Below are 16,048 nucleotides of genomic sequence, written 5' to 3'. Positions count from 1 at the left end.
TTATGGTGAAAAATCCACTTGAGATTTGGCAAGCATTGGCTAATCGATTTGCTCACCATAAAATCATTGTTCTACCAAGAGCACGATATGAATGGACGCATTTTGCGCGTTCAGAACTTTAACCCTGTCACTGATTTTCAATTCCGCTAGCATCAGATTACCTCCCAACTAGAATCTGTTAGTGAAAATAACAAGCTCAACGTCTCTGTTTTTTTGTTTTTTTTTGTAGACAATGGAAAACATGTTGATGACATGATCAACGGTAGTGCTCTTGACACCGATTAATTTTAAGCCTATGTTTAGGCATCTTTTTTGTCTATTTATTTTATTTAGTCATTTTAAGCCTATGTTTTGGTACCGATTAAACGTAATTACATTTCATTATCTTTGACTGTTTGAGATAATGGAAATCCATTGATAATCGCATGCCAAGAATGCCATTACATACCCATCCGTTGACACATAATAATGATCGGACAAAAATTCGTGGAGGGGCCACAGTGGTACATAGGATAGACCAACTATATTCGAACTTATCGCTCATATATCTAAAATGAGCCTATAACTATGACATAATCTAATACATAGTGTATAGGCATAGAAACATAAAAGAAAGCCAATGTCACTTATGTCAAACATAAGCGAGGCTGTTTGAATCCACCCTCTAGGATCCCAAATACGATACCCTAAAGAAATCAGACACAACCTTGTAGTCCAAAACCAGGCCCTTAGCCAATTGGGCCTCCAGCCCCCTTTGGGCTTCCAATCTTGTATGGGCCCCTGAACAGATTTTGGCACCCAACCAGAACTGGGCCCCACTGCCTTTCTATCACCAGCGTTTGTCATGTTCGCTGCCACCATCGCCGTCATGCAACGCTCACGAGTATCAGACCCCTTTGGTGAGCCCGCAGATCGATACCTTGAGACCACTGTCTTCCGTATCAGATCGACAGCAGCAGCCAGTTCTAATCGCAAACCCGAATAGGTAAGCCCCTGATCTGCACGTCGGTTTTCTGTCACCAGTAGAAATAGGTCATGGAGGAGGTGATCATCCCCTGATCTCGCTGTGTATTCTCCTCCACCAAGTCTTAGATCCGGTTTGAGTCAAGCCCGACATGGGTGAATCCAGAAATCCGTCTCTCCGGCAAGGCCCACCAAACTAGCCTTCAGTCGCTTCTTGCCTAGCCGGAATCTGACCAGATTTTCTGCTATCACACGCGATAGCCCAGCAAAGGCAAACCCCCCAAACTCATCTCGATCATTCTCAGCGATGAGAACAATCGATTGGACATGCGTCGCCCAAAGTCGGTGTTGGATTGCTTTAAAGAGACAGCGAGAGGCAGAGACAGTAGATCTGCGTGGTGTTGGCACCGTGCTCCAATGAGAGATTCCCAAGCCGTGGGGGCTAGGGTTTAGCAGAGAGAGAGAGGCGGAAGGCCCTTATGCTCCATTCTTATCTTTGACTGTTTAATTACATTTATTACGTTTAAATTACCTTTATTATAATTCTTTCATAACTGAATTTTTCATGAGTATTTGTTGCAATGATAATGTTTCTAATTACCATTATCTGGTAGTTATTGTTATTAATAACTCATTTTATTATCAATTTTATTACCATTCTCTGGTAATTATTGTTATAAATAACTCATTTTATTACCATTATTTGATACTAAACATGATTATTTGTTTTATGTGAACATAATGTCTTATGATTATTTTTGTTATGTTTACCTTATATGATTATGTCGTTTGTGAAAAAATAACAAAATACATTCCATTACTAAGAATTGCACCCGATTCCTTCAGGTAAAACCCAAATGTCCTGACCATATCGACTACAGCAAATTTTTTATTATTTTGTTATAATGTTATGTTAATGCATGTATTAATTATTAACTCTAAATGAATACCTCTCTATTTTGGCATTTGGTACTCACCAATTGATATCAACAATATTAATTATGTTTCCAACAATCGAGGTATGTATTTTCATAAGTTCGGTGACTTCATTTTGATTTCTTCCTATAATCTTATCTAATAATTTGATATAAAATTGTCAATTTATAATGAGATTGAAACTACATGTTTCTTGATCCAATTATATGAGGACTTAAAATTCCTCCACTGATTGTTATACAATCAAATAAATCAAAACTTCTTATTTCTTGACCTCCAATTATGTCAGGACCTTTGCCCTTCTCTTTACGAGTGCATGTGAACTTTTATTCCTCTACTTTTAGAACATGCTTCTAATTGTGAAGACTCAAACTAAATGTTTTGAGTATGAGGGCTATGATCCCTAAATCTATTATTTATTAGAGTACACTTATACTCACATGGACCACTGTCCCAAACTCAAAATTCGAGTATAACATTTTGGCATTTGTTTTTAGTGTCAAACAATAATATGAACCACGTGTTCATCAATAAATTCAAATTGAACTATGAATATTCATGATAAACATAATGACAAACATATTTGTCTTGTATATAATGCAATTCTGGACATGATCCCTTGCAATTGTTGATAATTTTTCACAATTGATGCTTCAAAAAGCTAAGGTAACAATCATATCAAGAGCTGCAGATCTTGACTGATGGCTCTATCTGAGCTTATATTATGTTACCTATATGGAATACCATTGCATATATTGGTGATGAAATTTCCACCTACTTTATGTTGTATTAATCAACTATGAGTATACTACTGTATACTATATCATGAACTAAAATTTTCATTGAGCCATAAAATTATTTTGGCGTGACCAATGTGTCTTTATTTTATCTACTATGTCATGTAGACTCATCTACATACATACTTTACATTATTGTATAATACAACAACAGTTAAAAACCTTCCTAACAAGGACATTATAATTTATTGCATAATTGCGAGTTGTCACTATAATGGGAGAATCATTCCGCAATTAAGGGGAGAAATATTGTTCATGAAAAATGTGAATTGGTGTGAGATTTTATCTACCATGTCTCATTTAAATTTTCAGAAAAAGTCTCAATTCATTATCTTTTTTACCTAAAAATTGGTTTAGACCTGCCACCGACCAATGGATTTTCAATCTAATATTTATGAACACAAATTTTGTGGGGTCAAATCTAATAGTCTTCCCGCCGTTAGTGGAAGATTATACAAGCCCTATAACGCTCTTCATGAGGTTATACAAAGATCCATATTCTTTAATTAATTTGTCCTTGAAAGACAACAAATGCCCTAAAAGAGGCAGGGGTACCTGATATGAATAAGTTTATTATATCTAACGCATGCATATATTTTGAATGTATGATAGATCTCTAATTGATTATCATTGATGATATCTCATCTATAGTAGCTACTAAATATCGATCATCAACGGCTGTATACTATACCACGTTTCGCTGTGTCGACAAATTATAATATTGGCCAAATTGGAAAGAGGCAATTCCAATGAATTTGATTATTGGAAACGTGGTGAAATATTTGGACTTTATAACTTTTAAAATATAAGAGGGTGTTCATTCCAGTGAATTGGAATCACTATGACACAAATCTCTCTTTATAGAGGAATACGATTATCATTCTTCTCGATCTAAGGGACAACTTTTCTGTAAGTACAGTGTTACATATAGCTGTTATATTGATGAGAGGTTGATAGCAGAATTGTCATGGTATCAGAGCGAGGTTACCCACGTGTGCATGCCTCATGGCCACACGGGCTCCACGTCACCCAAAGTTGTCCACGTGTATGACTTGAAAATTCGCTACACGTGTGGGGGTGTGTTGAGAATATATACATCCCACATGGAAAAAAAATGAGACCTGACATATGTGTTTATAAGGGTTTGGGTTACTCCATTCATTGCCAATTAATTTTAGATATGAAAAATTTAACTATAATGAGTTAAGTGTAAGATAATGTTGAATGTGAGTGAGTTAAGTGATATTTTTAAAAAGTCAGTGAGTTAAATGTCGAACAGATAAAAACTTGGTGACTATTAATGATTTTTTACCTAATATAAATTTGGAGCGAACATATCCAAATTCAATTCGATGGATCAAGTCTTCAACTAATTAAATAATTCACAACATGACAGGTTCTCAACCTCAAGTTTGTGATGTTTAATTATTAATTCACGTTTAGTTTCACATATTACATGTGAAGAAATGAGTTGGTAAGCTATTTCATTAGATAACTACTGAGATTGTGACATAAATTTGATCTTGTAACATCATTAAAGTACTTTTCGGATTGGATAGCATAAGAGGAGCCAAATACCAAAATGAAAGAGCTTGCTAGTAGTAGATAACGCAAAACAAGCTAAACAATGACAGTAACACCGTTCACTTAACATCAAACATTATAAAACAGAAAAATCCCGAAGAGACTGCAGGCTTGATCGAGAATTCCAGATTAGGAAGGAAATTAGACCATCTGCCATCGTAGGGCATAACTCCATATGGGGTATCATCACCTCCCACTGTAAGGCATCTCACGTTTTTCCAGAAAAAAATTTGCCGTTTGGCAATAGGTTCAAGCCATATATGGCATTCAACTTGGTAAGGTATAGCACTTCAATTTTTTATTATTTCTTATTTTGTTCCTTTTTTGTCCCTCTACATTGAACTCACCTTATTTTTATTCCATGTGTATCCTTTATTAATTTTAATTACACTTCTTTTTTCTTCTAAAATTTTTATGCTTATAAATTTGTTAGTAATAAAATTTATATCATTACGAAGATCACAATGAGATCTTTTATTTGAGTCTAATATTGAATATATTTGGACTAAATTATCTTAATACAATAATAAATTATACCACTTTTTTCAATTATGCCTTATGGCTTTTGGCTTACCATGGGAAACTTTTGCTATGCTATTTAAAGGTTTCAAGGAATATTCCTTGATGGTAAGCCATATAAAGTGATATAGCAGGCTAATTATAGCTTACCGTGGCAGATGCTCTTAGGACATTTGTATTTGTGCACGTGCGTAATCTCAATGGTCCGTCCTTGTTTCCAGAAGCTATGTGACGTGTCCTGTCAATCCATTCATGACATCAAATTCAACGTATCATGGATTCATTGATATCGACAAGACTATTGATGAACCTATTCAAGTGAAGAAACCCTATCATGAAAAAAAAAAAAAAAACTGGACTGGAAATCTGGGATTCAAAGCACCTGTTTACTTATCGTACAGTTGGAGCTTTGTACCCATTCTGCTGAAAAAATGCGGGGCAACACGGCTTCTTCCTCCACTTATTACATGCAGATCGATTGAGGATGCATGAATATAAAAAAAAGCAGGTCTCCCTTTGTAAAGGCACCAACAATCATTGACGCACTGTTGATTGATTCTGTTTTTTTTTTTTTTTTTGTGGAATGTGATGTTGGCGTGAGTCATACTTACCTTATTTATGTAGATATTCTGTAATATTCCATGATCTGTAATATTCTGTGATATCTGTAGTATTATTAGGTTTACTACTTGCCTTAGGAGTAATACTTGTCTTATTGGGTGCAATTGTAATTTGTATATAATTCTTTCTTGTAAGGTGAATGAAATAACTGAGTTATTCAGTCAAAATTATCTCTTATTTTTCATCATATTTGACTTGGTATCAGAGCAGAGATCCGATCCTGAACTCTGACTCATTGTTCTTTGATCCTTGACCCTTGTTCTTTGATCCTTGATCCTTGACCCTTGTTATTTGTGCTTGGATTTGTTCCTTGTCCTTTGATCCTTTCATCACCGTTACCTTCTTATATTTCTAAGTAGTTTGTTGTTTTTTTTTTCCTTCCGCTGCGTATTCACCATGGTGAAATATCAAGACGTTTCTCCCAAGTTCTCCTCAAATCTGACTTGCAACTACTGCAAGAATCCAAGCCACATAAAAGCAAATTGTTACAGATTGGTTGGTTTTCCAGTAGGCTACTTTGATAGGCCCCGACATCAGGACAACAAACTCAAGGGAAAGGCTGTTGTTCATCTTGTTCAAGACCAAGATTACTATGCGGTGACAAAACCAGATCACACCAACTTTGCTGGTAAGGATACAGCAATTGTAAGTCGCGGTGGTAATGGTAAGGTTGGAGTTGCTTTAAAAATTTCTAGCTTTACTGGTGGCAATACTTGGATAATTGATTCTGGAGCATCTGACCATATGACCTATGATCATAGTTTCTTTCTTTTTCTCAATCCATGCACCCTCTATTTCCTACGTTGTCAATGCCAATGGTACGTGATTCTTTTCCTGTTTTAGGAATAGAGTCTGTTCGTCTCACCCCTTCTTTGACACTACATGATGTTCTTTATGTCCCTGATCTCTCTCATCATCTTATATCTATGCCTCAGCTTAATACTCAATCTCGGTGTTCTTTAATATTTTTTCCGTTGTATGTGATTTTTCAGGACCTCCTCACCAGGGAAATAATCGGCAGGGGTTATCTGAGGGGTCGACTATTTCATCTGGATTGCATGTTCGCCGGAATGAAGTCGGAGAAGGCAGTCCAAGCAGCTTTGATTTCGACTGGGGTTACTAATCAAGTTGAAGAATTATGGCTATGGCATCGGAGATTGGGGCATCCTTCCTTTAGTGTCATGAAGAAATCTATGCCATCCTTGTTTCTGGGCATTGATGAGTCTAAGTTGCATTGTGAGTCATGTGTCTTAGCTAAAAGTCATCGTACTAGTTATCCTTTGAGTACTACTAGGAGTTCTTTTCCTTTTGAGCTTATTCATTCTGATGTCTAGGGACCTTCCTGTGAACCAACTTTGTCTGGAAAACATTGGTTTGTTTTATTTATTGATGATTATACCCGTCTTACTTGGGTCGCTTTATTGAAACACAAATATGAAGTCTTCTCTGCTTTCCAAGAATTTTTTGCTCTTATTCAAAATCAATTTGGAGCCAATATTAAAGTCTTTCGTTCTGATAATGGGGGGAGTTTGTCAATTCTCAGTTTCACCAATTCTTTCATTCTCATGGGATCATTCATCAAACTACTTACCCTCAAACCCCTGAACAAAATGAGGTGTCAGAAAGAAAGAATCGTCATGTTCTTGACATAGCTCGGTCTCTTCTATTTAGTGCTCATATGCCTAAGTATCTCTGGGGAGATGCAATTCTCACTGCTTGTCATCTCATCAATAGGCTACCTTCCTCTGTTCTCAATGGTCAAACCCTCTATGCTACCCTTTCAAATCATGTGGCTGTCCCTTCGTTTTCTAATCTCCCTGCTTGTGTCTTTGAGTGTGTTGTGTTTGTCCATGTTTCTAAGAATCAAAGGTTCAAACTCGATGTCAGGGCATTAAAGTGTGTTTTTGTGGGCTATGGTGTTAATCAAAAGGGCTACAAGTGTTTTCATCCTCCTACACAGAAATTTTTTGTTACCATGGACGTCACCTTTCATGAGGATGCATGTTATTCTTCTCCCATCAATCCTTCCCTTCAGGGGGAGAAACACACTTTTTTGGAAGAGAAGTCTTGTGGGATTAAAATTCAGCCCATTGAAGCCAATGACACTCCTGCAGAAATAGAAACGGCAATTGCCAAACAGAGCATTACGAGTTCCAAAACAAAAAAGGCAATTGCTGAATCGTCTACCCTTCACCATGCAACTGCCGAAGAAAGCATTGCGAGTTCCGAAACAGAAAAGGCAATTGCTGAATCGTCTACCCTTCGCCATGCAATTGCCGAACAGAGCATTGCGAATTCCGAAACATAAGAGACAATTGTCGAATCGTCTACCCTCCAAGAAGGCCAAGCTCCTTCACCCCTCTTAGATACAGATAACCCTTGTCAATCAATCCCTGAGGAGCATCCCAATCTTGAGGTTAGTGGTGTTTCTTCTAACTCTGATGTTGGTGATAGTGTGTATGTTTTGTCTCCTAGGTCCACCCGTGGTAAACCACCTCATCAATATGAACCAAGTTTAGATGTTAAGTCTAAATATACCATAGCTAACTTTGTATCCATCCATCGATTATCCAAATCCCATGCTTCTTTTGTGAATCAAATATCCTCTGTATGTGTTCCCAGTGAAGTGCAGGATGCTCTCAAGGATCCCAAATGGTCTCAAGCAATGAATGAAGAGATGGAGGCATTGGAGAAGAATAATACTTGGGAGTTGGTGCCACATCCACAAGGAAAGAGAGTTGTTGGATGTAGATGGGTGTACTCTATCAAACACAATGCAGATGGTTCAGTGAGCAAGTATAAAGCAAGACTTGTTGAAAATGGATATACTCAAACATATGGCGTGGATTATGAGGAGACCTTTGCTCCAGTAGCAAACATTAATACTATTCGAGTGTTGATGTCTCCAGCAGCTAATCTAGATTGGCCTTTGCAATAGTTTGATGTGAAGGATGCCTTTTTACATGGAGAGCTATCTGAAGAAGTCTATATGGATCTACCACCAGGATATGAGGCAAGCACATGAGGTAGATTTGTCTGTAAGTTAAATAAGTCCTTGTATGGACTCAAACAATCATCACGATCGCGAGCTTGGTTTGGAAGATTCTCTCAAGCTATGCGTCGTTTTGGGTACAAGTAGAGCAACTCTGACCATACATTGTTTCTGAAACGCTGTGAAGGTAAATTAACTGCCTTGATTATTTATGTTGATGATATGATAATTACTGGTAATAATTCAGAAGAGGTTGAAAGATTAAAAGATCTGCTTGCATCAGAGTTTGAGATGAAAGATCTTGGGTTTCTTAAATATTTTTTGGAGAATGAGGTTGCCAGGGGGAGTTCAGGAATTTTCTTGTGCCAGAGAAAATATGTGCTTGATTTGTTGACAGAGACATGAATGCTAGGATGTAGACCTGCTGATTCTCTTATTGAGCAGAATCATAAACTGGCTGTGTACCATAATCAAACTCCTATAGAGAAGGCTCGCTATAAGAGTTTAGTTGACAGATTAATCTATTTCTCACATACTCAGCCAGACATTGCATATGCAGTTAGTGTTGTGAGTCAATTCATGCATAATCCAAGTGAAACTCATATGGAAGCTGTGATCCGTATTCTTAGGTATTTAAAGTCTGCACCTGGAAAATGCTTGATGTTTTCAAAGCATAATCATCTTTATATTAGTGGTTATACAGATGCAGACTGGGCAGGTTGTGTTACGGATAGAAAATCTACTTCTGGTTACTTCACTTTTGTAGGTGGTAATCTTGTTACTTGGAGAAGTAAGAAACAAAAGGTTGTGGCTAGGTCAAGTGCTGAAGCAGAGTATAGAGGTATGGCTCATGGAGTTTGTGAATTACTTTGGTTGAGAAATTTACTTCGTGATTTGGGATTTAAACCCAAACGAGCCATGGATTTGTATTATGATAATAAGGCAGTACGTGGTGAATATTGCTCACAACCCAGTTCAACATGACAAAACTAAGCATGTTGAGGTTGACAGACATTTCATTAAAGAGAAGCTCGATGCTAAGCTTATCTCTTTTCTTTTTGTCCACTTAGAAGAACAGTTATCTGATGTTCTCACGAAGGCAATATCGAGTAAGGCATTTCATGACTCACTTAACAAGTTGGGCATTCGTGATCTGTATGCGCCAACTTAAGGGGGAGTGTTGGCGTGAGTCATACTTACCTTATTTATGTAGATATTTTTGTAATATTCCATGATCTGTAATATTCTGTAATATCTATAGTATTATTAGGTTTACTACTTGCCTTAGGAGTAGTACTTGTCTTATTAGGCGCAATTGTAATTTATATATAATTCTTTCTTGTAAGGTGAATGAAATAACTGAGTTATTCAGTCAAAATTATTTCTTGTTTTTCGTTATATTTGACTTGTGATTGGTTTTTAAGATTTTCACATGAAAATACTTCAACTTTTAAACAAAATAAAAGGAAGAATTACATATATGATCACTGAACTATGATTTATCACTGAATTTTCAAAAAATATCACTTCTGTACTTCAACTTTGATACTATTTTTCACTTTAATCATTGCCTTTAAAATTACTGTTACAAACCGTTAACATTTGAATCCACGATGCCCGCACTGGAGAAATCAGGGGGAAACATATGGCTTATTCCTCCGCGTACTACATGCAGATCGATCGAGGATGCATGAATAATATGCACGGGTCCCCCTTTGTAACTACGTGGTATTAATTAGTCTAATTAAAAGATTTTATTTTATGCAGGACTTTCAAGTGGAATTGATCCTGCTTGAGTTACTTTTGGTCCTTGATTTATAATCAATTTCAACTATTGTGTCTTGCCCCAATAATTAGAACCAAAAATAGTATTATTATGTATAATATAACGAAGGACTAGATCTTAATCATTATTATTCCATCTCCGCAAGCTTTCACATGCGCGCGCGCAGGGTCGTAGGAAAGTAGACGACGGCAGCCAGCAAAATGTGATGAACGTGTGCATGCTTTCAAAGTCCACTATGCAATCTACAATAGTTTGAACATTACTTTCAGGTCTATTTTCCTCAAGCACGTATTCCCTTTTCCTTTTTTCTTGACAAATTGATTCCCTTTTCCTTAACCAAACACAAATTATTTTCTCTTCAAGCTCCCAAGGATTGGAAAAACTAATCAATGATGACCAATACAGTATGTTTTAATGTTTAAGGTAGATTTTGGGAACTTAATTACGTGGTCCTCTTATTGATAGGAACTAAGCCAAAAGGAAAATATGTTAATGGATTCCGCAAAGATACGAGAGCTAATCACTTCCTCAATGAACATTTAGACAAGTAAAACAAATTAGTGCGAAATTTTTTGTTTTTGCTCCAAGAAATTTAAAGAGTTACTGAATTAGAAGTGTATTCGAGTAGCTTCATAGGTTCAAATATAATAATGAAGGATTGACATTGACAAACAATTATTATTTATTTTTTTTAAGATTCCGTAAGTAGTGGTGAATGACCATTCTTAATCGAAGAAACGATTTTTTTTGGGTAATTTCATTGGCAAAGGATGTCCAATTCCATGCTCACAATTTTCATGTGCATATAATACGGGCATTCAAAGTTAGATCATTAGAAATATTATAGTTGGGTGGAATTAAATTCATGGAGGCCACTATATATATATATATATATATATATATATATATATTTCAAAACCATTAACTGTGGCTTAATACAATCTAAGGGATCTATAGATCCGGCTACTACATCAGACTTTCTTGGCCAAAGCATCTATAGCCTGTCAGACTTTCTTAATCATACGTACATCTCAATTGACAAATATGTTTGTTTTTCTTTGTTGTTGTTTAACGCGTAGTATTAGGTCTCGCCGTTTACCAAAATTAACTAGATAAATCTTCCTTTAACTATTAACGGTTATGCACCATTGCCCACTGATTTTTTTGCCAATAATACATTCGGGCAATAATAGGGGCCTCAATGAGGCTTAAGATTTGCAGTCTCAAATCTTAAGTATCATGTCATGTAAGTAAATATAAATTTTATTTTTAATTCCACAATCCACATGATATTTCTCGTTACATCATAATCTTGCAACACCAACATTATCCTTTTATATTTCCATTTTAAGGAGTGAATCAATGACATTAATGAATTTAATTAGGTGACAAAAAAAAAATTGCGTGTTAATAACAATCATTAATCATTTAAAAAAAAAATCATTAATTATGTATTAATTTAAGGGAGAAGACTACATATTATTTCACCAATATTTTTCTTTATTTAATTAAATTCTTTGCTATAATTTTTCTTTCCAAATAGCATTAATATATTGAATTAGGTCATCAAAAATAGGCTTGAACTTTTCTTTCTAAATATTAATTAATTTCGTTCAAAAAAATAGCATTAATAAATTGAATTTAGAAATTACATATGTCCAAATTAATTGTATTAAATTTATTTACAAATAATTTTTTAGACCACAACACACACACACACACCTATATATATATATATATATATATATATATATATATATATTCATATGCAAGTGTCCGTTTATTTTTCACATATTTTTTTTAGAATAATAGTCAACCATTTTATTAATAATAATCGTAAGAAAAATTACACCTTATAAGATGTCGAATCTACATCAAAATAGAAAATAATAAGAGAAATAATAGATGCAACAAAGCATCGGAAATAAAACCTAGCAAGGATACGAAGGGATGCAATTAAGCATTTGATGAGGCACCGGACTGAATCCGGGCTACGCAAAACGGTACCAATAGTATGGTCGACCATACTTCCACGGAAAGATATACGCAGAACAGAGGGTAACATTCTATGAAGGAAACCAGTGGTAGTGTGACCGATCTTGCCTACTCCACGCAAAAAAATGCACTGAATAGAGAGCAATCTTCTACCTAAGTAACCAAAGAAGCAATTCCAACATATAGAAAAATTTAGGGCCCAGAAACAGTCTCTCGGATCCCAAATGCGAACCCTAACAGCTTCGGGCTCATCACCAATTGCAAAACCCTAATTAGGTGGGTCCAACCCAATGCCCTACGTGAGCAGTCCAACAAAGCAAGGGCCCAGGACCAAGTTTTGGCACCCAAACGAACTCTGATCTCTGGTTCGATCGTCGCTCCACCGCCCTTCGTCGGAGAAGGAACCTCTCAGCCCCATCAACCAGACAACATGCACCCGCCGCCACCTATGCCACTAGCCGTAGTACAGATGCCACCCAAGACCCGATCGCTGCACCGCTCCCATCGCCTATTCAGCTCCCCGGAAGGATGGATCGAACACCGGCTCCTAAGCCTGACACCCACCACAGTCACTACCATTGGATGCCGATTAGCCATAAGAAGAATCTGGCTCGACCCAAAGAATGACTGTCTCTCCAGGCACAAACGCCCTGGATCCCAGATTTTCCAGTCACCAATAGTCCCCAATCCAAATGGACGACGAACCGAAGGTGACCTTAAGGCCCAGATCGAACCAATCTGAGGAGGAATGAACGAAGTCGCTTCAAAATGGAACGAGGACCTCAACTTCTTGGAGAATAACAGATAAAAGGTAGAGACGGCTTGGACCGTACTAGATGGCTGCGACACCAGCGGAAGTGCAGGAAATTTGCTCCATCGGAGATGGTGAAAGTTGCATAAACGCATACCCAAGGGCAGCATTCTCTCAAACCCTAGTAGAGTGTTTTTAGGACTGTGTTTATTTTTCACATTATATTTTCTTAATTTGCAGGAACCCAACAAACTTCAAATTCATATACATGAGTTATGCAAACCTATTGATCGAATTACATGAAAATTCTTCTATTCTTGATTGAAGAAAATTTTTGTTGTTTAAATCTAAACACGAGTGTAATGAAAAAAAAAAATCAAAATAATATTTTAAAAAAAAATTTAGAGCCATTATCTAAAAAGGATAAGATGATTTTTTTGTCAAAAATTATATTGTATGATTTAACAAATAAGTGATATGTTTATGTGACATGATATCTAAATGTCTAAAATTGAGGTCACATATCTTAAACTTCACTGAGGCCAACGTTTTCCAATTTAAGTCAAAGTTAGCTGCGAGGCACGATTCCGACCATTGCAAAATCCAAGAACCGCAATTTCCTGAACAATAATTATTAGCATAGCTCACCTTTATTACGGCAAATATTGAGCTACAAGTACAACGTGCACAGAACATTTGTTTCTGGGGTCAATAGTTTCACATGGATGAGATGTACGATGTACCACGTACATACAAAAATGAAACCAAAGGAAAGAAAAGAACGAAAATTCTGCTCCCAGAAAAGAAAAAAAAGAAGATGTACACGTAGAAGATAGAACCACGTAGTGGGCTAAAAATAATGGGCTCGGGTATGCATAAGGCTTTGTATTAGAACTGGCAAGAGCTTTCACCTCCATCAAAAGCCTCTAACAAGAGTATCATATCAAACAGAAGTCCAATCATTCATATACCTCGGTTCTGAAGAACCATCTCATTGCAAGTCCATTACATTTCATTTTTCAATATGGAACATCAACTATTGCATGACAATACTAGCTAGATATATAGATCGAATATGAGCCTGGCTCTTAAGCTTGAGCTAACAGACTTCTACGGACTGATTCAATCTTACATGAACTATTGCTGCTACCACTACTACTAGATCCGAACCCACATTCCTCTACTGGGTACACCATCACACACTACAAACAACAAATAGTACCCAGGTGGTGCCAATTCGGGCCTCGCAGGTGCATAGCTCTCAACAGTGTAGTAATGATTATATTTAGAACCTGCAGGTTTCTTACTCTTGCGCACGTGGCCCATGTCCAAAACCAACAACCTCTGGTTCATAGCAAACGAATGTGTAGTAAACGACGGAGCCACCATCGTCACATAGATCTTGTCCGTTTCGTAATTCAACCTAAACCCCACGTAAAATTTCTGGACATAACGCAACTCCAACCCCGGCTTCACGGAGCTTATCACCGGCCTGGACTTCGACAAAGGATTCAAGTACGGCGGAGAGAAAGCTTCGAGACTCAGCTCGGTTGGGTAGAGAGCAGTGAAGTTGTAGTTCGCGTTGGGGTTGCTGCCGCCGACCAGAACACGACCGTCGGATAACAGATGCGCTGTTGAATGATAGAGGCGAGGTATAGTTGTAGGAGTGAGGACCTCGAACCGGGATGGTTTTTTATTCCATGGTTTGTAGAGAACCGGGTTTAAGACTGGTTCTCTAGCAACTCCCCAACCGGCTGTTCCTTTTGCCGCGCCATTTATGATGAGGACATCTCCTGTCGGCAGCATAATCATGTCCCCCATTACTCTGTTTATCGGCATTTCCTCAACTTCCCATCTGGGGTGTTTCGAAGTGATTATTAAGCGGCCACAGGTTTTCGATGCGGGAACAAACACTCCTGCGTCGGTTTTGACATTGGCATCAGCCACTGTACCACCGCAGACCAAAACCTCTGCTTCCGCCGGAAAATTAGTACCACTACTCTTTTGCCCCACAAGACTAATCGGAAGCAAAGCAGATGACCCGGTGCTGGGGTAGTTTCTAGAAACCCCACCAGGAAGTACCGGAAACCTCTTCACAACAACATTGTTCACATAATCAAGCAAGATTGCCCTATCGTTTGCGAAAATGAAGAGATTCCCATTGGGAGCTAAGTGCACAAAAGGGTAGAGATTGTTGGGTACGAAAGCCGAGTACCTTGTTTCTTCAAGAAATGGCAGACTATATATCTTGCTTTTGGGGACGAACTCGTAATTGAACTGAAACCTCCCGCCAACAATCACGACTCTGCCATCGGGCAACACTTGGTTAGAAGCGTACCATCTTGGTACATTGAGGCCGTTCTGGTCTTCTTTCCAGTCGCAATTGACACAGGGCTTAAAGTGCCTTACGACTCTTTCTCCGAGACCATAGCCGCCGGTTTGAATGAGCTCGCCGTTCCTGGACAATGCACCGGAGGAGCACCAAGTGTCGGTGGAGATAGTGAGCGGTCGGAAGTTCCGGTTTCCAGGGTTGAATTCTACCGAGTGAGCGTAACAGATTTCATCTTTGCCGCATCTTTTTTGTGGAAGAGTGAGGTTGGAAGGACCGGCGTCCGTTCTGTCGAAGACGATGACTTTGTCGTTCGGTAACAATGCCATGTGCATTGCTGAGATTCCAATGCTCTTCTTCAGCAGCTTCCATTTGCCATTGTGACTGGCTTGGCTAGCAAGGCCGCCAAAAGTAAAGAGCACTGAGCAGAGTGACAGTACAAGCAAAACAGAGGATTTTGCTTCCATGTTCTAATTTCTATGATGAACAAGATGACCACAACCCGCTACCTATGTGAAAAAGTAGGAGTTGGGTTTGATTAGACTTGAAGGAGTTGAAGCATTACCCAATAAATATTTACTTATCCAGTGAGGAATTATAATTACTTGTTAGTGGGCGAATCAAACATTAATTAGCTGTGAACTAATTGCTTGACCAAATAATAGAAAAAACTAATCGGGCTTTTATATACATTAATGGGAGGATAACACAATGATTTTACTGAGATATAACTAGAAATAGGTTGTTAACACATGGTGCGTGAGTTCTGGGTAGG

At 37.6% G+C, this 16,048-nt stretch overlaps 1 protein-coding gene across 1 annotated transcript; it reads right to left on the bottom strand.

Moving 5' to 3' along the window:
• Positions 1-13,889: 13,889 nt before the first annotated feature.
• LOC112180334 (aldehyde oxidase GLOX1) lies at positions 13,890-15,831 on the bottom strand. Its single transcript, XM_024318866.2, has one exon. The coding sequence runs from the start codon at positions 15,738-15,740 to the stop codon at positions 14,103-14,105; it is 1,638 nt and encodes a 545-aa protein (XP_024174634.1). The 5' UTR covers positions 15,741-15,831; the 3' UTR covers positions 13,890-14,102.
• Positions 15,832-16,048: the final 217 nt, after the last annotated feature.

Source organism: Rosa chinensis, chromosome 7 (genome assembly GCF_002994745.2).
Source record: "Rosa chinensis cultivar Old Blush chromosome 7, RchiOBHm-V2, whole genome shotgun sequence".
NCBI classification, from domain to species: Eukaryota; Viridiplantae; Streptophyta; class Magnoliopsida; order Rosales; family Rosaceae; genus Rosa; species Rosa chinensis.
Note: the sequence above shows the minus strand (reverse complement) of the source record. Positions and strands in the feature narration are given on the sequence as shown.